Source organism: Mucor velutinosus, assembly GCF_035048745.1.
Source record: "Mucor velutinosus strain NIH1002 chromosome Unknown tig00001563, whole genome shotgun sequence".
In the NCBI taxonomy this organism is placed as follows: Eukaryota; Fungi; Mucoromycota; class Mucoromycetes; order Mucorales; family Mucoraceae; genus Mucor; species Mucor velutinosus.
The window spans coordinates 2481482-2505572 of NW_027041904.1; the positions used below are offsets into that span (position 1 = coordinate 2481482).

The window sequence follows — 24091 nt, forward strand, 5'->3', positions numbered from 1 at the left end:
TCTACTTGATATACCAAAATTTTATTATATCTGGTTTAAAATGTCTTTGACAAGAGCCCACAGGGTGACACCGACATCGAGCGTAGCGAGATAGATCAGCTAGTTATCAACTACTCAACAGCTTGTGTACCTGAAAAATTTGTTAATAAAAGAAAGGTACATTACCATCATTCAAGTTTATCAGAGTACTCATCCATAACAAAGCAAACATAATCATAAGGAAGACGACTTTTTGCAAAGAATATTGACAGTTGTTTCTAATAAGATATATCGTAGTTTGATAATGGATCTTGCCGCCTCTGAGGAGCAATCATGCTCATTTGATTTGATCCAATTCAAAAAATGGAACATCAGTTAAATGTGTTGATCAATACAGCAACGCCGTAATCTACACTCTCTAAAAAAAAACTGACAAATGAGAGATATACGATGTTTATGGGTAATAACTAGATCCATCCTCCATTCAAGCAAAGCCGGAGAATATGAACCCATAAAAGTAAATGAAAGTTTTTGCCAATCGGATAAAACAGCGGGGTTGGCTCTGTCAATTGGAAACCTGCTAAAGTCTATAAAATAAAGCCATCACTTTCTCTCTTTTTTAACCTCATCACGCATGATACAAGATGGAGCACTATTACCTCGGCCTTGATTTATCTACACAGCAATTGAAATGTACTTTAATCAACGAGAAACATGACATTGTTTGGGAGAAGGCTGTGAATTTTGATAAGGATTTGCCTGAATTCAAGACCAAACATGGCGCTATTGTAAACGACAATGTAGTTACGTCGCCTACGTTGATGTGGGTAAAAGCCTTAGATCTGTTGATGCAAGCACTGAAAGACACGCTGTATGTTGGATCCATTCGAGGCATCTCAGGCGCTGGTCAGGTAAAGGGTTACCAACGTGTTTGTGTACGAGGGCCATTAACTCGCTTCTTTATTAGCAACATGGAAGTGTGTATTGGAATAAGTCGGGCATTGACAAGCTGTCTCAGCTGAATGATAAAAGTACTCTGGCTGATCAATTGAAAGACGCATTCTCAATCAATCAATCACCTATTTGGCAAGATGCTAGCACAACAACTGAATGCCGTGCCTTGGAGGATTTGGTTGGCGGTCCTGCAGAATTAGCCAAGCTCACTGGTTCAAAGGCGTACGAGAGATTCACTGGAAATCAGATTGCTAAGGTAAAAGGAAACAGTTCGCCTGACGTAGCAAGTCGAAACCAACTTGGGCTCATAGATTTATCACCACAACAAGGCTGCTTATAATCAAACCGCGCGCATTAATTTGGTGAGTTCGTTGTTGGCGACTCTTTTATTGGGTGAATTTAGCCCTGTAGACGCGGCTGAAGGTTCAGGAACAAACATGATGAACATTGACTCTCATAAATGGGACGACAAGCTATTGAGGCAATGCGGTGGCGAGGATTTGGCAGATAAGCTAGCAAAAGAGCCTGTGGAGGGTGGCACTGTGCTTGGCAAGATTAGTAAATATTATGTAAGGCGATATGGATTTGATCCAGGTACATTAGACTTTGATTTCATGGGCTCCATAGAGTGTGTTGACTCATTTGAATGAACAGAGTGCAAAATCATGCCATTCACTGGTGACAATTCAGCAACACTGGTCTCTATGAATTTGAGTGAGGGTGATTGTGTGGTGTCATTAGGCACATCGGATACGGTTCTTGTCTACCTGAAAAAGGGTGCTGCTACAACCACAGAATCTCATTTGATGGCTCATCCTACTGACCCAGAAGGCTTTATGGGTATGCTTTGTTACAAGAATGGTTCCTTGGCTCGTGAGTTTATTAGAGACGAATACGCTGATGGCAACTGGGACACATTTAATGAGTATCTCAACAACAAGGAGGCCATCTTGGATGGCTGTGTGGGTTATTATTACTGGATGCAAGAAATCATTCCGTTTGCCAAGGGCATATATCGATTTGAAAACAACAAGGGCGTAAAAGAATTCAGTGATAAGACGGTCAATGTAAAGGCTATTGTGGAATCGCAATTCATGTCTATGAAAATCAGACTTCGACGTATGGGTGGCGATCATGTCAAGCGCGTATTGGCTTCAGGTGGTGCTGCTGCAAATCCAAACATCTTGCAAGCACTGTCCAACATCTTGGGATTACCTGTGTATAGACAAAAGGGTATGAATGGTGCAAGTTTAGGTGGTGCTTTGCTGGCTAAATTTGCCTTGCAAGACAAGTCGTTTGAAGACATGATGGCAGAGCACCCCTTTTCAGGATTAGATTTGATTTGTGAGCCTGATTCAAACAAATGCAAAAAGTACATGGATCATGCTGATCAATTCACAGAGTTAGAAAAGAGCATTGTACAATAAAACGCATGTTTTTAAATGGAAAGAGTAGATACTTAGCGTGGTAATTTATTAGTGGTAAAGGGTTTATATAGACTAGACGGTGCATGGTACATTTGGTATGTTGACAGTAAAATACAGCTTTACGAGGCATTCTCTACTTCAGATATTTGCACCTTATCTTCCTTGATCTTGCTATCATTGGCACTTGAGACAGCTTGGTTTTTCTCAGTGCCAGAGCTGCTTTCAAGATCACTGGAAATGCCTTGTCTATCCTTCTCCAATTGAGTATGTTCCAGTTCGTCTTTGGACAAATTAATGACTGGGCCAGTGAACCATTTGCGGGCATCCACCAAGAATGCGCCTCCAGCACCAAAGAACACCAATCCCACAGCCAAACAAGCATCTAAATAACAAATCGATGAGTCAGTGCTGTCAAGTGGTAACGAATTAATCTTACAATTCATGCTAACAGCCTCGATGGGATCTATTCGGTGAATACTTGGTTAGATATGTACATAGACCATATTAAATATACAACACTTACAAACTGGAGGCAACACAAACAAGACTGTGATGAGGCAGATCCAAAAGATTGAGATTCTACGCGATAGCATGGCATCATAGATTAACAATCAAGGCGTGCCCTGATGCAAATACTTAACTTACATGTTGATAATTTCAGAGAACCGGCCCAGATGAAGAGGACCTCTGTGGAACTGTTTCTTGTTGACGAGCTTTGCAAAGATGGGGACAGCGTAGGAAATGTAAAGACCAATCGTGGCAACGGATGTGATGGCTGAAAAGGCGGTGCTGTTGCCCAAAGCTGGTAAAGCTAGGAGAGAAGCAATCAACACTGATAACCAAACAGCATTTATGGGAGACTATGGTATTGCCAATGACAAATTGTGTATCAATTAAGCAAACCCTCACACGCTCATTTCGGGTTGTATTGTTACATACCTGTCTTTTTAAATCAATTTTGTGCCAATATTTACTGCCTGGCATGGCATTATCGCGCGAGAAGGCGTAGATCATTCTTGAATTGGCTGCTACACTAGCAAACCCGCATTGCCAGCAAGCAATGATGAGCATAACCATAAGCACAATAGCACCAGCATGTCCGACACAATCATAGATGATTTGCATTACAGGGAAGCCTGTAGCACTGCCTACGGTAGCTTCAAAATTTTGAATAGAGAACAAAAAGGCAATGATAAACAAGAATCCCATGATGGCACTGACTATAAGCATTTTGATTAAATTACACAAATTATCGCCATGAGGTTACACTTTCAACGCTATCTATCGAGAGAGATAGGCTTTTTTTTTTTAATCTTATTTCACTTACCAAGTACAGCCATTGTCATTCCTTATGCGTGTGTATATACATGTTAGTATGCCTGTATTCAGTTAACAGCAATCAAAGTACAACTTACCCACGGGACCACTGATCTCTGCGTTCTTGGTTTCCTCTGACATGTGAGCACTGGAATCAAAGCCTGTGAGAGTGAACTGAGCTTGTAATAGACCAACAACTGCAACATAGGCAGGACTCGCCCAACCGCTGTTGTTGTTGAAATGTGTAAAGACAAATTTAGCTGATTGATGTGTAGGTGCTTTGGCTACAATGGTGATCATGATGACAGCAGGAGCAATAACTTGCCACCATGTGCTGAACGCTATAAAGTTTTCAGTCCGTCATCACATACCAGCAGAGCAACAGACATGTACTTACAGTTGATGCCTGTCATTACTTTGGGGCCCAAGGAATTAGCTATGCCGTGTGTAACACACATAGCGATATGGATTCCGACTGTGGCACCAACAGTTGGTGTCCAGGCACCATCAGTTCCGACATATATAGTAGCTGCGATCATTAATGCAATTCCGTAATTGATGCCTGCAGTTACTGCAAATTGACCGATCAAATTGAACCATCCAGTCATCCATGATGTAAAAGGTGCATATCTCTTGGAACTTAATCGTGCTGCCCACCAATAAAGACCACCTGAAGTAGGGTAAGCTGACGAAATTTCTAATGACCGAATTTTAGTTTCTGATCTACAACATACATACATTCTACCTACCAGCCATAGATAAAGCAACCGTCATGGTGAATACAGCAACTATAATCCAACCCCAAACCATCACGACCTATAATAGCATCATACAGCTAACTTTAAATATGTGTGCAACTATATCCACATGAAATATTCTCAGAGAACTTACTGGGCCACCCGTATTCAAACCGTACAGAAACAAACTGGTCAATCCAGAGGAGATACATACAACACTGAGAGCCAACCCGTAGTTACCAAATGACTATGTATAGTACACAATCTAGTATCTGCCTGTTTGCAATGTCTCGAGCCATTCACTTACTGATAGTTCTCGCTTTAGTTCCTAAACGATCCAATTTAACACGGATCAGAGTTACATTTGATTCACTACATTGCTAACACAATACCTGTTTGTAACCCAACTCGTTCAAACGAGCAGCATCGTTTGCTTCGATTTCAGCAGCTGTCAATTTTGGTGGCATTCTCAAAGATATAAAAGGAAGAGCCTTGCAGGTGGAGAAAAAGGAAAACGAAGTTGTGATTTATGCGATGCGCATCTTGTTTATAAACACCATCTTTTGATTCCAGTGACTATGAAACCTCGAAAAGATGGTAGTGAATGTATGACAGAGATATTAACACAAGGTCCATTTTAACCTTTTCCTATCTTTTGTGATTTGCATTGTTATGTTGCACAGTGTGATCAGTGTTGCTTTTTGCTAATTTGGCAATTGTTATAGATAAGTATCACACAGATTCATAACCTGAGTGATTTGTAGATTGCATTTCTTGACTGTATGCATAAATATGTGCAAACTAAGCTGCCTTAGTTGCTTCTTTAATAGAGGTGAATGCAAACCATATTTGGGCAGGTGTGTGATGTACTCTTATGAGCCTGCGGTCGTTGCATTTGAGAGTTAAAAGTAAGTTTTCGAGTAGTACGTGATGTAATAATATTAATAGTCAAATGCACAACCGAGAGTAGTATCAAGCACCTTGATTACCGATGAAAAGTCAAGCCTAAAGTGTTTATTGATTGAGACTTGAGACGCTAATAGAAAAACTGCACAACCTCACGCTAAGCAAAACAACATGCCAAAAGCAAACATAAAAACGTCAATTTCACGATTTGGAAGAGAAAGTATTAAATATTTCTGTAATCCTTAAACACATACAGCTTCTACTGAATGATGGTGGTCTTGTTCTGTCGATATATGGTCTGTCTTTTCCCAAAATTTTTGGAAAAGCATGTAAGAGAAATAATGCAAAGATTGTCAAATTGCACTTGGTTAAGGTCTGACTGACCTGATTAACAGTGGTCATCTCAAGAAGTAGGTCATTCCAGATACTGTCTCTAGATACAAGAGCATTTCGAAGAGATAATTTTTTTCAGAGCAGAGCTCGGTTACTGGGATGGCCTACATCGCGCAATAATCCACATTTCAACAAATCTTGCTTTTTCTTAAAATGGTGAGAATGTATACCTTAATTTGAAGCACTCAATGGAACCAAGCAGAGCAATATACAACTATGTCGTCTTAAAACCAAAGCTGTTTAGCATTTAAAATGTTCACCAATAGTTTGAATACAAACTTCTTGTACATGGTGACCACAGCACATCCCAAGTTCAAAGTCGGCTACATATTTTTGAAATGAGAATCTAGAGCAGCCATTAGCCCACCTTCAGAAACCGAATGCTCTTGCTGGCTTGGTAACAGCATGGTATACGTCCACGTTTACTTTGCTCAAACTTACCATCTTCAATTGTAGTCAGTGCTTTAGCTTACAGTGAGTTTGTACGGACTTAAAATGCGCATCGAATGGTGCCACTCTTAATAGTCATCTCACAACTTGTGTATAGATAAGCTTGATTTTCAAATATTTTGAGGATTTTCAAAGAAAAGCATGTAAAAGATCTGTACTAGCTCATCTGTAACAATTTTCATTGCGTAATCCCAAGCGTTACCTGTCGTTTCAGGTCTTACTCGAGTCTGTAGCATCAGTTCTCATGAATCTACAGAGTCCAACAACTCAGCCTCATACATGGCCAAAGTAGGCCTCATTTCATAGAGCAAACAGAGGGGAGCAAAGATCAACTAACGAAGAAGCCTTGTTGAGTTGGCAGTTGTTCAATAAATAGCGTCCAAGCACCGTTCTTTATATATATATATATATATATATATTGGTTTTGTTAATTATTTGACAACCAATTTAGCGACTGAAAATCCGTTTATATGTTTAGCAACCCCTCTAGAAGTATATAATGATCCTAATATAAAAGCTCTAGCATCAACATAGAGCTTGAAATAGCTGTTTCCCCTTGCACAGTACACCTTCGAATTAACGTTTTACCAAACCACATTGAAGCATCTTGCGATCAAGCGGTTGCTGTAAACACAACGTTTTTCAATATCTGATACATCATTAATCTATAAACAATGCGTAGCAATCAGTTGTAACTAATATTTTTTAATAAGTTTATATATAATGACTTATTAGGTATAAAATATTTGTATAAAAGAGTATGAAGTTAATCAGGTAAAGAATATCGTTTATTACATTGTGTAATGAAATAGCCACTCAAACGCAACTTGATTGAAAACCGAAATTCACCAAATAGCACTCATTCAAATTCATGCTATTTGGATCTATTAATAAAAGCGCTCAAATGTACATCAACAACCATTTAAACATACTAAAGTAAAGATACACGCTTAAATCGCACATCGTGTGAATGAATCACTCCTGATCACAGTGTATTCAATCACACCCATGATGGTCGTAAAAAGAGATGTTATCTTTATCAAAATAACATCAAATCAATAACAAGCATATTCAAATATGACAACTATGCCCTGCTGCCATAGTTGCACAATACTTCAGATAAAGGATTCCATGCTTCAATAACAAACATCACACTTTAAACTACCAAGGTTACATTAAATCATGTTATGACGATAGCTCACCCAAGCCCATCAAGATTACTCAAACCGACCCTTATTATGGCCAGTGCTCTTGCATTGATTACCACCACTCTGCGTCAAACATCAACAGCATTTACCAGATACTGCAATAACATCACCTATTGCTCTCTATCATCACTAATCCTATAAGCTAGTTGCAAATGTATAAATACTTTTCTTTTTTTACTCAATTCCAGGATCTTCAGTTCATTTTATACACAAATAAAATACGGTTGATTTCTATTGTATTTCACTATTGCTTTATTTTTTTTTGAAATCTATTTAAACCTGATTTCACTGCAATTTGGATAAAGATAACATCACTTGTTGTAAATGCCTGATAAGTACATGAGAATGTATATAGGTTTTTATTCAGTAAGAATCAGATGAAGATGAAAGGGAAGAGTGAATGTCTACTGCTATTTATATGTATGGTTTATGGACTGACCCTCCCATCTAGAGTGGTGTTCTCATGCTAAGTTTTAGTGTCAATCCTTACATATGCTAAATGGTAATTATTTCAGATATAGATGATCAGTCTAAATATCTTTAGTTGCTCTTGACAACGTTAATAACATTTCTTATCTGCTATCTCTTGACATATAAAGAACAGCTTACTAAAACTTAGCTTATGTGGATATCATGGTTATCGTTTACATGTTGATACAGTTTATTTACATATACTCCATATGTGCATAGTTTATTACTAAATTCAATCTACGATACTGTGATTCAGGAACAGGTATATGTGTGAATACAACATTACTTGTTATGGCCATCATGTGTGTGGTTGAATACATTGTGATCAGAAGTGATTCATTCACACGATATGCGGGAGGATAAGTATGCATCTTTAGTTTAGTATGTTTAATTGGTGTTTTGATGCACATTTGAGCGCTTTATTGGTACGATCAAATAGCATGAATTTGAATGAATGATATTTGATGCATTCCGGTTTTCAATCAAGCTGCATTTGGGTGGCTATTTCATTAAACAAATGATTGCATTATAATTTGGTTATAAATAAAGACTTAAATTGTTTCCATTTAATTACACGCTTATTTTTACAAAAGACAATATCATATTATATGGCATATCAACAGAAAATCAACTAGTTGTAGACCTTTTCTCTTTCAACTCCAGAGCCAATCAAATCGCTTGAAAACTCCGCTGACCTAAAAAAAATTTTGCGAGGGTTTCCCCCTGTTTTGATGTGAGGCAAAATTTTAAGCTCCGCTATATATATAGCAATATAGCTGTTACTATCATCAAATTTCCCTCAGGTGCTAGAGCATGCCTTACTTACACCACCTAGCTTTAGATTCTGGCGTTGAGACTCTCAATCATCACTAAAGTAAGTAGTGATAACCAAGTGGAGGCAGCCTATCCATCTCCTAGTCTCGGATAAGTTCTTGTTGAGCTTCAGCGATAGGCACATCCACCACAACGTAATAAAGAGGTATGCTTCAAAGAAACATAATAAAAGAAAAAAGGAAAAGAAAAGAACATGCTACAGTACTATAGGAGTATAGTAGTAGTATGTAGGCAAAAAAAAAGAAACACTCACACAAAAAAGTGAGTCAAAAGAAGAGCATAACAACAAGCATAGCATCAAAGATGTTCAGGACAGCTCGCTGTTGTTGCAACAACAAAAATGCATACATGAGCAACGTGTATGGTAATAGTCGGATGTAAAGCAACACAACCAACAAAAGAAGAAGAAAAACGCAACAAAGCAAACATCATGAATGCATTATCATGAGAAAGGAAGCAATAATACAAACATTCAAAGAAGTTTTATATCATTGCGACCAGAAGAAAAAGATACTTACCACTTACCATAGCCACGAATAGACCAGAGAATAGGCAATCACCATAGATACACCAGAGAACGAGCATACACCACAGATAGTACACCAGAAGAGACCAGACTAGCAGCAGCAAGACAATCAGCAAGACCATCAGCAAGACCATAAACAAGACCATAAGCAAGACCATAAGCAAGACCATAAGCAAGGCCATCAGAAACACCAGCAACAGCACCAGCAGCAACAACAACAACAACATAGAAAAACAAAGAACGAGCGACACCACAGGCCAGACAAAGATTAAAGAAGCGGCTACTAGACATAATAATCCAAAGAAGCAGGCAGTAGAGATAGCAAAGAAGTAATGACAGCAGCACCCACGTCAAACAGGCAAAAAAAATATCGAAACCTAATAAAAAAATTCGATTAGTGCTGATTTTACGTCTTCCAGTGCTCGTTATCGAATGGTACCTACTATATTTTACTTCAAAGAAGCAGTATCAAGTACTTTCAACTGTGCAAGGCCGTGTTATCAGAAGTTAGAGTGTTATTTTTAATCAAAAGCGTTCCAAAACCAGTATGGTTTGATACTAAACGCGTTTTGCAAAATGAGTAAAAAAAAAACGGGAATATAAAAAAAATGAGAGAGCGAGCTACCCGACGTCACGGTCAGTAGATTTGGCCCCAGTCTTCTGCCTTGGCAGCCGTAACTGCTGCACTTTAATTTGAAATTGTGCAGTGGGTATTTTCGTGTTTAAATTTGACTTGGTCTCACATTCTTTAAATGTTTTTGTTAAATTCGACTAAGAAGATTGTAGTTGTTTTACTTTACTCTCTAATGCATTTATAAAAAGTCAATGAAGGCGCATCGAATGGTGCAAATTACTTAGAGCTTTTAGACTGAAAATAACGAGCAATTTGCAAAAATATGAAAACAGGTTTTCTGCAGAATGTCAAAATTTAGCATATAGAATTCTCAAAAAAGTAGTTTCCAATGTTGTATACCGTCTTTACAATCAATTTAATCTAATATGTATCATAGGAAAAGTCTTCATTTTTGGGTGAAAAACGCGATCGTTCGATTTTCAAAAATTTTCCCTTGCTAATACTCATGCAAAAATAAGGAATTTCATGAATTAGCAATGACCCAAAGAAACTGAGATAAAGCATTAGTAAGTAAATTATACTTAAGAGAAAGTATTTGGAATCAGTTTGAGCGTTCAGAATGGCCTGCGGCAAAAGATATTAGTGGTAGAAGACCACCAAATTTGGAGCTGTTTTGGCGTGTAATCAAATAGTGGGAGGTATTATTGCCAGATCCCCACGTAAATCAAAGCTGTATCCAATAAATTTAAGGAGGAGCCACAATGTATGAAATCCAGATTTCAAGTAAATAAGCTCTTGTAATGTGATTTTTGAGCCTTACTTATATTTAAAAACGCACGATAAAACAGAGCACAGCAAGAAGCGTTAATCAAGCATCAGCAGATAATCTAATACAGCTAAATCTTTCCAAAGAAGCGACATAATATCTTAAAAATGTTTTCAGCAGCTTCTTTTTGGTTTTCCTCTGCTGGATGGCCATTTAAAACTCTTTAAAGGGTAGTGTAAACGAGATGTAGAATAAGTTCTAATATATATGCAGCTAATCGATTTTCTTCGTAGAGAATCTATTTGTATTCATGATATTCTTTGGAACCGGCAAGAGTCTCTTTAGTGGCGTAAATTGGCCTCTTGTTCAGAATAAGGTTTACTTTGCATTAATTATTATCACTTTGGGTGAAGCCATTCTTGTCAAATGTTAAACACAAAGAATAAAAGTATTATTATTTGTAGCTTATAAAAAAATGTTCAATATTATAAAAACAAGAAAAGACTTGTTTGAATAAGATCAGACACAAAAACTAAAGATTTATTGATGAAGACAAGAGTTATTCTATTTATACTAAGTTCTGAATGCCAAAGTAGCAATTTATCTTGTACAACGCTTATCACATCTGGTGAACCTCAGTATTTAGATAGCTGAGATGCACTTCAATTATCATAGCTTGTCCATGTTGTTGCACAACACAGACATATCTACCCATCAAGAATACCTTAATCTTTATAGACAGTTGTAGCCCTTCTGGCACAACAGCTAGCTTTGCTGTGGTTTGGGAAAGTTTTAAAATAGCTGTTCTGCGCCACTTACGAAAACTGTGGAACAGCTAGCTACCGGCACAAGCCCTATGTTGATGCTAGGACTTTATATTAGGACTCTTATATTATGCCCATTTTAAGGGATTGTCAACAATAAAGAATTTTTAACCGCTATATTGCTTGTCATATAATTCAAGGAGGAATTATTGCTTAACAAAATCAACATAAAAAAAGTGTTTGGACGCTATCATATGTTAAAATGTCTGTTTAACCCGGTTTCTCCATTAATTAAGTTAGATTCCCTGTGTTTGCCCTACAAAATGAGTTCTTGTTTGAACACCCACGATGTTTCCTTTCAAAACCCAATTTTTCACACCCAAGTTGGAGTTTATAGTGGCAGAAGCACGGTTTTATTTAATAATAGCGAATCTACCAGAAATAAACTATACGGAAAAGATAGTAGTATTAAAAAATAATCAGGTAAAGAATATCCTTTATCATATTATTGGAAACTAGAAAGCTTATTATTATAGACTATTATTCGAAATGCTGAAAAATTTAATAATGTAATGAGGATAATAAGGTAGTATTAGAGTGAATGATTTGGGTGGTAAGTTAATAGACACAATCTCTTATCCGGCACATGCCACAACTGGGATTGTTGTTATGTCAAAACACAACGTACAACTGAACCTGCCAAGGAACTACACTACTGCTTTTATTATGACGAATGCAGCCAGAGGATGCTTTATATAGTTCTCATTATGCTAGAGTTTACAGCATGATGATGAACTATAATATAAATAGGTGTACTGTTTACTCAACAATTAATGATTGTAAATCACGAAAGGCATGATTTAGCCAAAAAAAAAAAAAACCTGAGAATAGCTCCAAAACTCTAGTGGTGCTGTGAGACCTTGCTAGAGAAGATTTGATACAACATTCGTAACCGAATCAGTTATATGTCAAAATTTATGATCTGATAAGATCTGTGCTTCAACTGAGCATTTATTTACGTATGAAGATCTGGCTTGGAAATGACACATCAGTGTATGTACAATGTCATCTGATGCCAGGGGACATCTTCTGTTGGTACAACGAGGTGTCGCCAGACAGTTGTTGAATAATAGCCTATAATATAATATCATCCGCTATGCAGCAGACAAGCGCGCATTAGCTTGAAAAGAGGATTGCAGAATACGGCCATTCTTGAAGAATACTAATACTTTTGAAAGAGGAGGGAAATATACCTCTCAGCTGCTGTTACGATGCTTACTACAGCTCGCAACTGGACGTTTACATAGTCTGTACGAACACTTCTTCGAAGAATTCCGTCTCAGCTGGCCATTCATTTTGCTTGCATATGGCCAAAGAGCATTATTTTTTCACTCTTCTCTTTACAATTCTAAATATGAAGTTGAGCGTATCCTATATATTCATTCTTGCTACGTCTGTATCTTTTATTTACTGCGATGATTTTCAGCAACATGTTCTTCAAGACAAGGGCACTCCAATCGTGAAATCGGTTGCTATCATTGGTAAGTGGTAGTCAATTTATTACGACATACTGTTGCAAGAAGCTTATACAAAAGTTACTGTAGGTGGAGGAGCAGCCGGCACATCCACTGCATTCTGGCTAAGCAATGTGTTTCCTCATGAAGACGCTCTACAAGTAAATTGCACCATTTTCGAACGTAACAGTTATCTTGGAGGTCGAAGCACTGTTGTACCCATCAAAAATGATTACTCTCTTGGCACCATTGAATTGGGCGCTTCCATTTTTGTAGAAGCAAACAAAAACCTCATGATGGCCACCGAAAGGTTTGGACTGAACAAAACTCGTCTTACTGCTTTTGAGGAGGAGATATCTGTAAAGAACCGCCCAGGTTTAGGTGTGTGGAACGGCAAGGAATTTCTGTTTGAAGAGTCTGGGAGTTACTGGGATAGCATGAAAGCATTATGGCGATATGGCTTTACGCCCCTCAAGGTGAAAAAAATACCAGTTTTGTTGATTACGCCATGAATAGTCATTTGACTCACAAACAAATGCAGTTTCAACGTAAACAAAAGGAAGTTGTTCAACGTTTTATGGAATTATATGATACAGACCATGGATTTGAACACGTATCCGAGATTGTCAAAAGTCTTGATTATCAGAGTCTGCTGAATATGACAGCAGAGGCTTATTTGAAGGAATTGGGAATCAATGATCGCTTCGCGCAAGAAATTCTACAGACTGCAACAAGAGGAAACTATTGCCAGGATCTGAATACACTTCATGCTTTGGCAGTGATGGTATCCATGGAAGCTGGCCATGGGACTTGGGCTGTTGAGTCAGGAAACTACAATATATTTGAAGAGTTTGCCCGTCGATCTCAAGCAGCCATCCAACTGCAGACCAAGGTAATTGCTGTCAATAACATCACCGAAGTTGATACAGATGGAAACACAGCGCAAAGATACGTAGTAGAAACATTGGATGGCACCAGTCAAGTATTCGATGAAGTAGTACTTGCTGCTCCCATCAAGTTTTCTGGAATACACCAATTTCCTTTCCCAACAAAGCAAGAAGAGAGACCTTATCATCCTGTGTATGTCACTTTGATTGCTGGACATCCAGATCCCTGTTACTTTGGTAAAACGATGGAAAACATGCCAACATTTGTTGTCTCCACAGGCGTTCCTTTAGGTGAGTACATGCATATGTGTTTTATGTAAAACCCAGTGACCCAATACGTCCCAGTCGATGGATTCGAAAATGGACAAGCGCCGTTCAACACCTTTTCTGTTCATCGCTTTTTAGAAAATGGCGAGAGTGTCATCAAGATCTTCTCCCAAGTAGAATTGCATGACGACTATTTGGATAAACTCTTTTTAAACAGAAGCTGGACATATCGCAAGGGCTGGCACGCTTTCCCTCAATTGGAGCCCATTGCCAAGGACCAACCTTTCCCGTCGTTCATTCTCAAGACCGACGAAAATGATGAATCTGGTATTATTTACACAGGAGCCTTTGAAAACTTTATTTCTGTAAGATGACCATGCGATGTATCATTCGAATGAGGATGAGGACCTAATGCGTTTTATCTGTAGACCATGGAAACACAAACGATTGCAGGCAAGAATGCAGCAAGGTTGCTCTATGATAAATGGTGCAATTCAAAGTCGGGATTCAACAGAAATTGTCGAGAGTTTGGTGATGGATGGGGGAGCTATGGATTGACCAAATAAACATCAGACATATTCTCCAGCTCGATATTTCGTCTAGGCATGTTCTTTCCAAAGAATGTGTGAATTAAGCGCCATTCTCTCTCTGAGGAAGGCATGGTATGATCCTTGTTCATGATGAAGATTTGAGAGATTTCTGCTGAGGCAGCGCATTGTCTTTCGACTGCCTTGAACTATAAGACAGATTTGAGTGATCAGAAGTGGTAGATCAGTCTATTACACGTACCCTGTTTTCTGCCTCTGCCTTGCCTCCAATAGTTCCGTCCTTTTCGCCTTGTGTGATAAGAATATAACCAGCATATCCGTCCCCTCGTTTGCGATCCACACGCTGCTCCTCTAGCAAATATCCACTGATGCTGACAACACCGCCCAAATTTCTCACTTTACCAAAGCATGCTGCGTCCAATGCCACTGTGCCACCTTGCGAGAATCCAAAAAAGAAGATATTGGAGGGATTGAATCCACAATCATTGATCAAGTGTTGCAAAAGCTCATCCATCATCTGGCGGGTACGAAGTAAGCCTTTCAACCTCTCTGGGTTTGCAGGCGTCAATACTATGCGTTTGCATTAGTCTATGATATACAAGACTGGTCTGACCAACTTACAATCGCCTGTGAGCATGTCAAAGCTAGGAAACCATTGATAACACCCCTCCAGATAAGGTACTGGTTCTGGAGCCTGCACAGAGAGCGTTGCGGTTTGAGGTAATTTGAGTTGCTGTCCAAGCTTTGCAAACGGCGTCTTGGAATCACCTAATCCGTGTAATAGAATGAGTAGATTCTGATCAATACCATCTTGACTCGGTGAATAGTCAAACTGAAGCTTAACTTTCTTTGTATTTGGTGGCGTAGCTTTGTTTCGCTGGCTTACAGAGGGCTGCTGAACGTTGATGGATTGCATGTGTATAAAGAATAAAGCAAATATATGAATGCATTTCTGCAATTTAGCCATTTGAATTACCATTTTCGGGACTGTAGAGACTTTTTTCAGCCACTAATCTAGCATGTTGCTCTTACTCAACGACATCTGCCGCATGAGTCAATGCTAGTTCAGGAGCCATTGCTGACGATGAGCGCATATACAGCCAGCGCATATACAGCCAGCGCATATTTTGCTTATACCATGTGCTACTTTGTCACAATGATAAAGAATTCAGATTGATTATCTTATCTAGTGCATTTCTTGCTGGCTTATATACCCAGCAAACAGTATGCCTTTATTCAATTTTCACATTATGTTCGACAGTGTGTGCGTTGTAACCAATGATTGAACTATAAAGGACTAAATCTTACATAATTGCGGGCGCCTGGCTCAAGCTAAATAATGTAATCAGCGTCAAGAAGGGTGTTGACGGCGAAGATACCGTGCGTGAAGCAAGCGAGCATGAATTGTAGACGTACGTTTTGCCTTTGATTAGGTAGAGGAGGGGATGCATAGGAATAAAGTGAATTGAGAAAAAGCGTTTGATGTGGAGAGCATATCCTTACGCTCATTTACTATCTGCTGAAAGACTGAACCATGCTAGCCCTTTGCCACCCTCAGATCAAGCTTCCTACTACTTTCCAAACTATTATTAACAGCTTGAGTAAGCTCTACAATCAACAATTACCACTTGAAATCAAGCAGATTATAACCTAAATAATGCAAATTGCAATAACACTCTTGTCTTTATTGACAAATGAACACTACTACTCTCTACCATCTAGCCCATTGACAGTTTGGAACACAAAAAGCATTACATTTGCAGCCAATTGCATGCTAAAACCTCTATACAGACCACGAATACCCCACGCACTTGTCACAGTTTTGGCACTGCTGCTTGTTTGACGTTGAGGAAACAGATCAGCATCGCTATCTGACGAAGCATGATCCTCCATCCAATGTTTAGCATTGCTGTTGTTGTGGTTTTTAGTTGGTTTCGCGCTTCTCTTATGACGAGTTCCTTCCTCCTTCATGATTTTGTAGAGTGCATCCAGCACACCACGGTAGGGTTGAGGCCGAATAGCCACAGTGGATTTGAAATCACCAGGCACTTGACAATGCAATCGCTTGCGGATGGTTTCCAGTGGCAGCAAAATCAACAAGCCCACAGTAGACAGTGTTAATTCGGCAGCACCGTATAAGATAGGTGAGTCAGCAGCTGATATGCGTAAAATACGAGCGATTAATAGTGGCGTACTGCAGGATATCAGTGGTGTAATCAAATGGTAAAAGAGCGTTGGAAGCAAGTTTTTCGACAGATAGACACCACGAATACCACCTTCTTCAGAAAACATGGTTCTGAGAGCATGAAGAGGTCCATTGTATTTGCTGCAAAGTGGCGATGCCGATTGAACTACTAATCTTGTTCTGACAATTTCAAGAGGACTCAATAAGACACCTACCACAAGATGCGAGGCGAGCAATGTAGTGATATTGGGTGTGACATTATCCAGGTGCAAAAGTGGAATTGTATCATCATACAAACCAAATAGGTCATTAAGCGAGCTTTCTAGCGTTGGCCGTAATAAGGTACGAAGCATCTCGTAAACCCAGGTAACTCTTTGGCCTAATCACAATATCCAGATCAGCCAACTAGGCAACCGTTTGTCATTGGCAGGGAAACACTTACCCTTAAATAGTGATTTCCATCCTTCTGTGGGTTGCTTGACAATGGAACTAAGAATCTCCAATACGCCTCCACCTTCCATGGGGGCCATTTGGTAAATAGGTCTACTTTTATCGTCAAAAACACTGACTGAAGACAGTGAACTACTATCTGTTCTAATGCGAATAGTATCAATAGAAGTTCTATCTTCTGGTCGTCGATAAAATCCATCATCTTCTGAATCACTATCTGCGTCAAACTGATGTATCTAGCGGAAATGGGAGTTATATGAGCATGGCCGGGCAGAAAAATGCAAGAGACCTACCGAAGAAGAAAGTCTGGAGCTGGAGTCCAGTTGAGGCAATCCAAATACCTCGACATCTTGATGAGGTGAGTATTGCACTTGCAAAAGAGTGGTGCCCACTTCAAATGGACTTGTCAACATGGTAACAAAGTATTTCAAAAGGGCAAAACTAGTGCATCGAGTAGTTAGGCTCTTGAATTGAGCATGGTCGGGCTCGTCTAGCAATAGCAGTGGAATGGAATCATTGGAAGGTAAAGAGGTATAGTTGTGATGGTGGAGTCCTGGTGTATAATAAGGTCGATGTGGATTCACCTTGGCTGTGGTCATGATATATATATATACGATTTTTTTTTTTTACAATGTGGACATGTATTTACAAGTAAGAGAGAGAAAAAGAAGCATTTGCAACCTGCTGTTTGATTCTCAAGCTTTTATTTTCTGTGTGTGTGTGTGTGTATGGTTAAACGTTGAAGATTAAGAACTCCCCTGGCAATTGCCTTGTCTTGCCAATTTTACGTATGACTTAAAAATCACATCGATACATAGTAGCCCTAAAATCCGTATCGAAAACATCTTTCGATATTTAGCATAGTATCACAGTGCCGCTGGAATGCCCCACTCTTCGAGTATGATGTTGTAGTATAAATTCTACTTTCAAATGATTTACATGGTACACATTTGTGCGACTTGATGGTTGTTTTTTTTTCGCAGGTTGCTACGCAAAAAGCAAGTGTACCTGAAAATCGAAACAATGTATCATAGCAATCATATCTCTATTTTGTATTGATTTATTGGGTATCGTAGTGCTTTTGAAATAGGAGTCTATGGTTAAATGAATGCCCTGATATCGCCATGTGTATACTTCCCTAATTATCGAGCGCGTGGTGTATTATCAACGCGTGTCTCGATGTGATGATCTAGTGTGTGTGTGTGTGTATGTGTGTGTGTGTGTATGTATGTATGCTGAAGCTCTCACTTTTATACAAATGGGTGCATCTCTGGCTTTTCTCAAAAATATAATGCTGATGAATGTATAGATTGCCATGTGAGTGTGAGTGATTTGTGAGCGTGTCATTTCACGTTTTGTAACTGGTTAGACTGATACATGTAGTTTTTTAAAAGATTTTTTTTTAATCGTTGAATTGTATTTTGATTGAGTGATAGTGAAAAATTGAATTGGTCTTTATCAAATGTAGTAGTAACCGTGTAGCAGTTTATAGTTTTTTTTTAGTAAGGTGATCTTGTACGAGGAGGGTAAGGATCATATCTTGGTGGTGGAGGACGGCGGTCATAACGATCATAGCGGTCATAGCGATCATAACGGTCGTATCTGTCATAACGGTCGTAGCGATCTCTCTCATAGCGATCGTATCTGGGAGGATCGTAACGGTCCATGTAAGATCTTTCATAGAAGCGATCATATCTAGCATCGCCACCACGAGGAGGTCTACCGCCATCTCTTCTATCACCTCTGGCTATTGGATTCAATGCGTATTAGCAAATAACAAGCTTATACAGCAGTAACAAACAACTTACGTCCTCCAGCACCACCGCGCTTTGGTGGGCCATAATAACGGCCAGGAGTGGGTGTTCTGGGTCTAGATCTCTTTGCCTTTTCAACTGTAACAACACGGCCATCTACTTCAGTGCCACTGATACCAACGATGGCTCTTTCAGCGTCTTCAGGGTTTTGCATACGAATGAAGCCAAAGCCACGAGATTCACGAGTATGAGGATCAAACATAATCTCAGCCTTAATGACCTAGAGAGAGATAGGATGTTGTTGAGCATCACGCCCTCTTTTTCACACCTTGTTAATTGTCATTTACCTTGCCATACTTTACAAAAAGCTCTTCCAAATCAGCGCCATTGGTTCTAATAGAAAGGCCGGTGATGAACAGATTGTCGCCAGGGTTGATGTCTTCCTCTTCACGACTATTTTTATATTATGAATGTTTGTGAATATCAAATGTTGTTTTCATAAGTAATTAGCAAAACAAAAATACTGTGAAAAGCTGTAGGTGTGTATAAGTGTGAATGTGGGTTGTGTAAGTGTGTGTGTGTGTGTGCGTGCGCTGTGAGCGTGCGTGTTCATTGTGTGAAAGAGTGCAGATGCAAATAGCGAATAGGTGAAAAATGGCTGAACTGTGCTTACATTGGTTCTCTTGAACGAGAGCGGCTTCTGTATCTGTGGTCGCTGTGATCACGACCAGGAGAGCGTGATCTTGAACGACTGCGAGAGCGACGTCCTCTTTCGTCTGAAACGCGTTGATCGACTAGACCATCATTTAGTATCCATCCTCTGCCGATATCTCTGTGATTTACTAACCTGTATTATCAATTTCACTCATATTTTGCGATATAATAATGAAATTAAGAACAAAGAAGAAAGAAAAGGAAAAAAAGGGTGAGGTGTGGGTTCAAAAATAGGAGTGAATTGCAAAATTTTGTACATTTTTACATCTGTACGTCATCATATCGTTGATGAAACAGTCCTATCTGCACTGGTATGATTGCCTAGAAGCTCTATGATGCCTCCTTTATTGCTCAGCATGTTGACATGTAAGGCACATTGCAGCCTCTGCTTGCCTTGAGGATGACCATGATATGGTGTTATAATCCACGGTGTTTCCATATCCAACATGTCAGACGGCATGTCCCGCTTGACTGATCTTTTAACATTCCACCATTTTGAACTATACATTAACCCAAGTTTATTGTCCTCAAACATTGACAAATCGCTTCCAATTTCTGTTTGTTGTCTCTACCACTTGCTTGATAGTCCAGCCTCTAGCTTCTGCTACAATTTTTGCCATTTCTACCATGCATTCATCGATGCCCAAGGGTGTATTCAAATCAGATTCGATCAGCAGACGATCCTCTGGCACAGTTTTGATTAGCTCTACCAGCTTTTTAGCAGGAACCAGCCTTGCATTGATGGCCACCGAAAACGAAACGTATATTTCGAATCCCTTCAGCTCCATAAATTGTGTGATAGTAGCAGGTGCTCCTCCGTACGAGTGCAAACACATGCGCAATGTGTTGGGCACCACTTTGAGCTTCCTGAGTTGTCTCGCACTGAATTGAGTAGATATGTTTTTGAGATGTGTGAACAAATGGCCTTGGCCTTGAACGCAGTGCACACTGATACCACGATTCAAGTCTCGTGCAAGCTGGCATTGGATGTCGAAAATGGCTAATTGATGCTCGATGGATGTTTGGACGCTGGTAGGCTTTTTGCCATGCCAATCAATAGAGCCACCAGGTAACAATCGTGCTGCTCTGTCCACACCTACCTCTCCCACGAGTGCATTGGGATGCTCCTCCAGTCGTTGCTTCAAGTTGTTATACCATACATCATACGTATATGGCTTGTATAAAGCACAGATCATGTCATTGAGTTCGTCCTGATTCGATGACTTGAGAATGCCCTTGTAGTAGGCGTCTGGTTCTTGCTTTGACTCCTCCTGTGCCATGACAAAATGCGAGAACCAAGGATGGATGCCTATACTCAATGTCTAGTTTCAGGCTACAACCACTCACACAGCGTACTCACCAAAGCAAGGGATGCATTTGTTGCTGGTATTCTGGTTGCAATCATGAGCTACCCTGGAGACCATATCCCAGTCGTCTTGTCTGACACCCATGATGGTGATGTGTCCTGTCTTGAGCTGTGGTATGCGTGACAAGTACTCTACATCATCGTGAGGATGGCAGTGCGAGTCGCATAGATCTTGAAATAATGCTTCGTCAAAAGCCTCGTTTGTGGTGGGCACGCCGTGGTTGAGAAATTCTGTAGATTGACACATGCTTAGTAGAAAGAGATGTTTATGCTACGTATACAGCCTTTTGTAATTTGCACAGACGGAGTGGTAAAATGTAGATTGCTTGCTTGTGGCCCAACCCCAATTTAGATTTTAAATGGGCTCCTTTATTAAATGATGAACACTACACTCTTTTCTTTTTTTTCTCTCTCTCTCTCTCTCTCTCTTTTCCCTTTCCATAGCTCACCATGTCTGACGCAAAGTACTTTCAAAGAGGTATGTTTCAATGCATTGTTCGCCATTTATAGCACAACTCACGCAAATCACTAGGCAAGATTCAGGAGCTTCGAGCAGAGCTCACTTCTGAAAAACGTGATCAGAAGCACCAGCGCAAAAAGACGGTAATGAAGAAGATTGTAGCCAATATGACCATGGGCAACGACATGTCGCCTCTGTTTCCCGATATCCTCAATGTCATGCAAGTGCCAGTGCTTGAAATCAAAAAAATGGTGTATCTCTACATTATCAATTATGCCAGAACAAAGCCTGATATGGCCGTAATGGCTATTTCCATGTTTATTAAGGTGAGGGCAGTGCGAGCTTGGAGACAAACAGCTTGTTAACACGGTGGCAACTGTTAGGATGTAGAGGATCACAATCCACTTATTCGTGCTTTAGCTATTCGTACAATGGGCTATATTCAAGTGGAAAAGATTGTGGATGTATTGGTGGATCCGCTGAGACACAGCTTGAGGGATAAGGATCCCTATGTTAGAAAGACGGCTGCTACATGTGTTGCCAAGCTCTACATGTACGACCGTGTGCTGGTGGAGAGCGAACGCTTTGTGGACATGTTGAGGGATTTATTGGCTGATCCCAATCCAACAGTAAGGCACTCTGAATGTCAAAAGCGGGCAGAACAGTAAGGCTCATCTTGATGCATAGGTCGTAGCTAATGCTGTCGCTGCCTTGACTGAAATCTCGGAGCGCTCTGATAGTATTCAATTAAGATTGAATCATTCCATTGCTAGTAAACTCGTTGCTGCTTTGGGAGAATGCTCAGAGTAAGTTGACAGTACCATATAGATGTATACATGTTTAACATTCGCTTATAGATGGGGCCAAACATACATCTTGGAAGCACTCATGTACTATGTTCCTCAAGAATCTGAAGATGCCGAAATGCTCGCTGAACGTATTTCACCTCGTTTACAACACGCCAATTCAGCTGTGGTCTTGACAGCCACCAAAGTCATGATGTATCTCATGAACTACATGAACAATGAGGACGAAATCAACCAACTCTGTCGCAAATTAGGGCCTCCACTCGTCACTCTGCTTGCTTCAGGCTACGAAGTGCAGTACGTTGCTCTGCGCAACATCCAACTCATCATTCAGCGAAGACCCGAGATCCTCAAAAACGACATCAAGGTGTTCTTTTGTAAATACGATGATCCTATTTGTGTCAAATTGGGTAAATTAGAAATCATCTTTCGATTGGCAAATGACAAGAATGTGGATATCGTGTTGAATGAATTGAAAGAGTACTGTAGAGATGGCAAGCAAATGAAAAGGGTGTTTACTCATAGCGTTTTGTGTTCATAGATATGCTGCTGAAGTGGATGTCGATTTTGTCAGAAAGGCTGTCAGGGCGATTGGCAGATTGGCTGTCAAAATTGAGTCTGCTGCTGATAGATGCATTGCTGCCTTGCTGGAATTGATTCAAACCAAGGTCAATTACGTTGTTCAAGAAGCCATCATTGTCATTAGAGACATATTTAGAAAATACCCCAATCAGTATGAAAGCATCATTTCTACACTTTGCGAGAATTTGGATGATTTGGATGAACCCGAAGCCAAGGCATCGATGATCTGGATTATTGGTCAGTATGCGGATAGAATTGAAAATGCAGATCAATTGCTAGACGACTTTTTATACACTTTCTTGGAAGAGCCTTATGAGGTACGTGTTGGTCAGCATGCTCTACAACATCTACAGTACTCAATCGCTTGCTGTAAAAACAGGTTCAATTGGCATTGTTGACAGCCACTGTCAAGTTGTTTGTCCAACGACCTACAGTGGGCCAAGAATTAGTCCCCAAAGTCCTTAAATGGGCTACTGAAGAAGTTGATAATCCAGATTTACGTGATCGTGGCTACATCTATTGGCGTTTACTGTCCACAGATCCTGCTGCAGCCAAAGCAGTTGTCTTGTCTGACAAACCCGCTATCACCACTGAAAGTGATAACCTGGATCCCAACTTTTTAGATGAGCTCTTGCTTCATGTCGGCTCGCTCGCCTCCATCTACCACAAGAGTCCTACTGCCTTTATCAATCGTTATAAGCCTCGCTATTTGCTACCCTCGCCAGCTCTTCAAAAGAGAAGTGATAATAACCAAACAGTGCTTCAGCAACAAGAGCAACAATATCAATTGCAACAACAGCAACAACAGTTATTGCAACAACAGCAGCAGCTTCAACAGCAACAGCTGCTCCAACAACAACAACAACAACAGCAGTTGCAACAACAACCCAATTTGATGGCTCAATTCAATGATTGGAGCTATAATGCTGCAACAAGTAGTAATCGAGTCGTATCGAATCAAACCAATAACCCATATTCCACAGATCTGCTACAGTAATTTATAATCATTAAACTGTTTATTGAACTGAAAAATGTAAGATGGTAACGTTATAAGTATGACTTTTTTTTTCAGTGCATGTCTGTAGGGCATCACATCATGTCCTTTTGATGGTGTCCTGGCAGGTCCTGAAATGTCCTAGCCGTGTCATGGCTCCATGATTGGCTGACAACATGCTCAGGACAAGCTTTGCACTGGTCGAGCATATTGCTTTCCACCAATAACAGTAATTGATCACTGGCTTCCACTGCTCCA

General features: G+C 39.8%; 9 protein-coding genes across 9 annotated transcripts; 3 read left to right on the forward strand and 6 right to left on the reverse strand.

Moving 5' to 3' along the window:
* Positions 1–623: 623 nt before the first annotated feature.
* ATC70_009426 (uncharacterized protein) lies at positions 624–2360 on the forward strand (the record flags this gene model as incomplete). The annotated part of the gene is made up of 4 exons (XM_064828658.1): positions 624–890; positions 947–1189; positions 1245–1527; positions 1588–2360. 4 exons carry the CDS (start codon positions 624–626, stop codon positions 2358–2360), a joined length of 1566 nt encoding a protein of 521 aa, XP_064685860.1.
* A 119-nt stretch (positions 2361–2479) lies between these two features.
* ATC70_009427 (uncharacterized protein) lies at positions 2480–4881 on the reverse strand (the record flags this gene model as incomplete). The annotated part of the gene is made up of 12 exons (XM_064828659.1): positions 2480–2742; positions 2797–2823; positions 2884–2939; positions 3006–3220; positions 3300–3580; positions 3688–3708; positions 3776–4018; positions 4075–4374; positions 4427–4493; positions 4569–4661; positions 4722–4742; positions 4807–4881. The coding sequence occupies 12 exons, from the start codon at positions 4879–4881 to the stop codon at positions 2480–2482; spliced, it is 1662 nt and encodes a 553-aa protein (XP_064685861.1).
* A 4351-nt stretch (positions 4882–9232) lies between these two features.
* Positions 9233–9493, reverse strand: ATC70_009428 (uncharacterized protein; the record flags this gene model as incomplete). The annotated part of the gene is made up of 1 exon (XM_064828660.1): positions 9233–9493. One exon carries the CDS (start codon positions 9491–9493, stop codon positions 9233–9235), a length of 261 nt encoding a protein of 86 aa, XP_064685862.1.
* Positions 9494–12720: 3227 nt separating this feature from the next.
* Positions 12721–14348, forward strand: ATC70_009429 (uncharacterized protein; the record flags this gene model as incomplete). Its single annotated transcript, XM_064828661.1, has 4 exons — positions 12721–12847; positions 12911–13296; positions 13362–13998; positions 14053–14348. The coding sequence occupies 4 exons, from the start codon at positions 12721–12723 to the stop codon at positions 14346–14348; spliced, it is 1446 nt and encodes a 481-aa protein (XP_064685863.1).
* Positions 14349–14521: 173 nt separating this feature from the next.
* On the reverse strand, positions 14522–15438 carry ATC70_009430 (uncharacterized protein; the record flags this gene model as incomplete). The annotated part of the gene is made up of 3 exons (XM_064828662.1): positions 14522–14710; positions 14764–15092; positions 15144–15438. 3 exons carry the CDS (start codon positions 15436–15438, stop codon positions 14522–14524), a joined length of 813 nt encoding a protein of 270 aa, XP_064685864.1.
* A 788-nt stretch (positions 15439–16226) lies between these two features.
* TIF45_2 (eukaryotic translation initiation factor 4E) lies at positions 16227–17756 on the reverse strand (the record flags this gene model as incomplete). Its single annotated transcript, XM_064828663.1, has 3 exons — positions 16227–17086; positions 17150–17393; positions 17451–17756. The coding sequence occupies 3 exons, from the start codon at positions 17754–17756 to the stop codon at positions 16227–16229; spliced, it is 1410 nt and encodes a 469-aa protein (XP_064685865.1).
* Positions 17757–18656: 900 nt separating this feature from the next.
* Positions 18657–19780, reverse strand: RPS6_3 (40S ribosomal protein S6; the record flags this gene model as incomplete). The annotated part of the gene is made up of 5 exons (XM_064828664.1): positions 18657–18904; positions 18966–19191; positions 19259–19364; positions 19585–19705; positions 19759–19780. The coding sequence occupies 5 exons, from the start codon at positions 19778–19780 to the stop codon at positions 18657–18659; spliced, it is 723 nt and encodes a 240-aa protein (XP_064685866.1).
* A 372-nt stretch (positions 19781–20152) lies between these two features.
* Positions 20153–21238, reverse strand: RPL17B_3 (60S ribosomal protein L17B; the record flags this gene model as incomplete). Its single annotated transcript, XM_064828665.1, has 2 exons — positions 20153–20934; positions 20986–21238. The coding sequence occupies 2 exons, from the start codon at positions 21236–21238 to the stop codon at positions 20153–20155; spliced, it is 1035 nt and encodes a 344-aa protein (XP_064685867.1).
* A 203-nt stretch (positions 21239–21441) lies between these two features.
* ATC70_009434 (Glutathione gamma-glutamylcysteinyltransferase) lies at positions 21442–23836 on the forward strand (the record flags this gene model as incomplete). Its single annotated transcript, XM_064828666.1, has 7 exons — positions 21442–21469; positions 21524–21777; positions 21835–22080; positions 22139–22257; positions 22309–22737; positions 22799–23156; positions 23219–23836. The coding sequence occupies 7 exons, from the start codon at positions 21442–21444 to the stop codon at positions 23834–23836; spliced, it is 2052 nt and encodes a 683-aa protein (XP_064685868.1).
* Between the last annotated feature and the right edge of the window lie 255 nt (positions 23837–24091).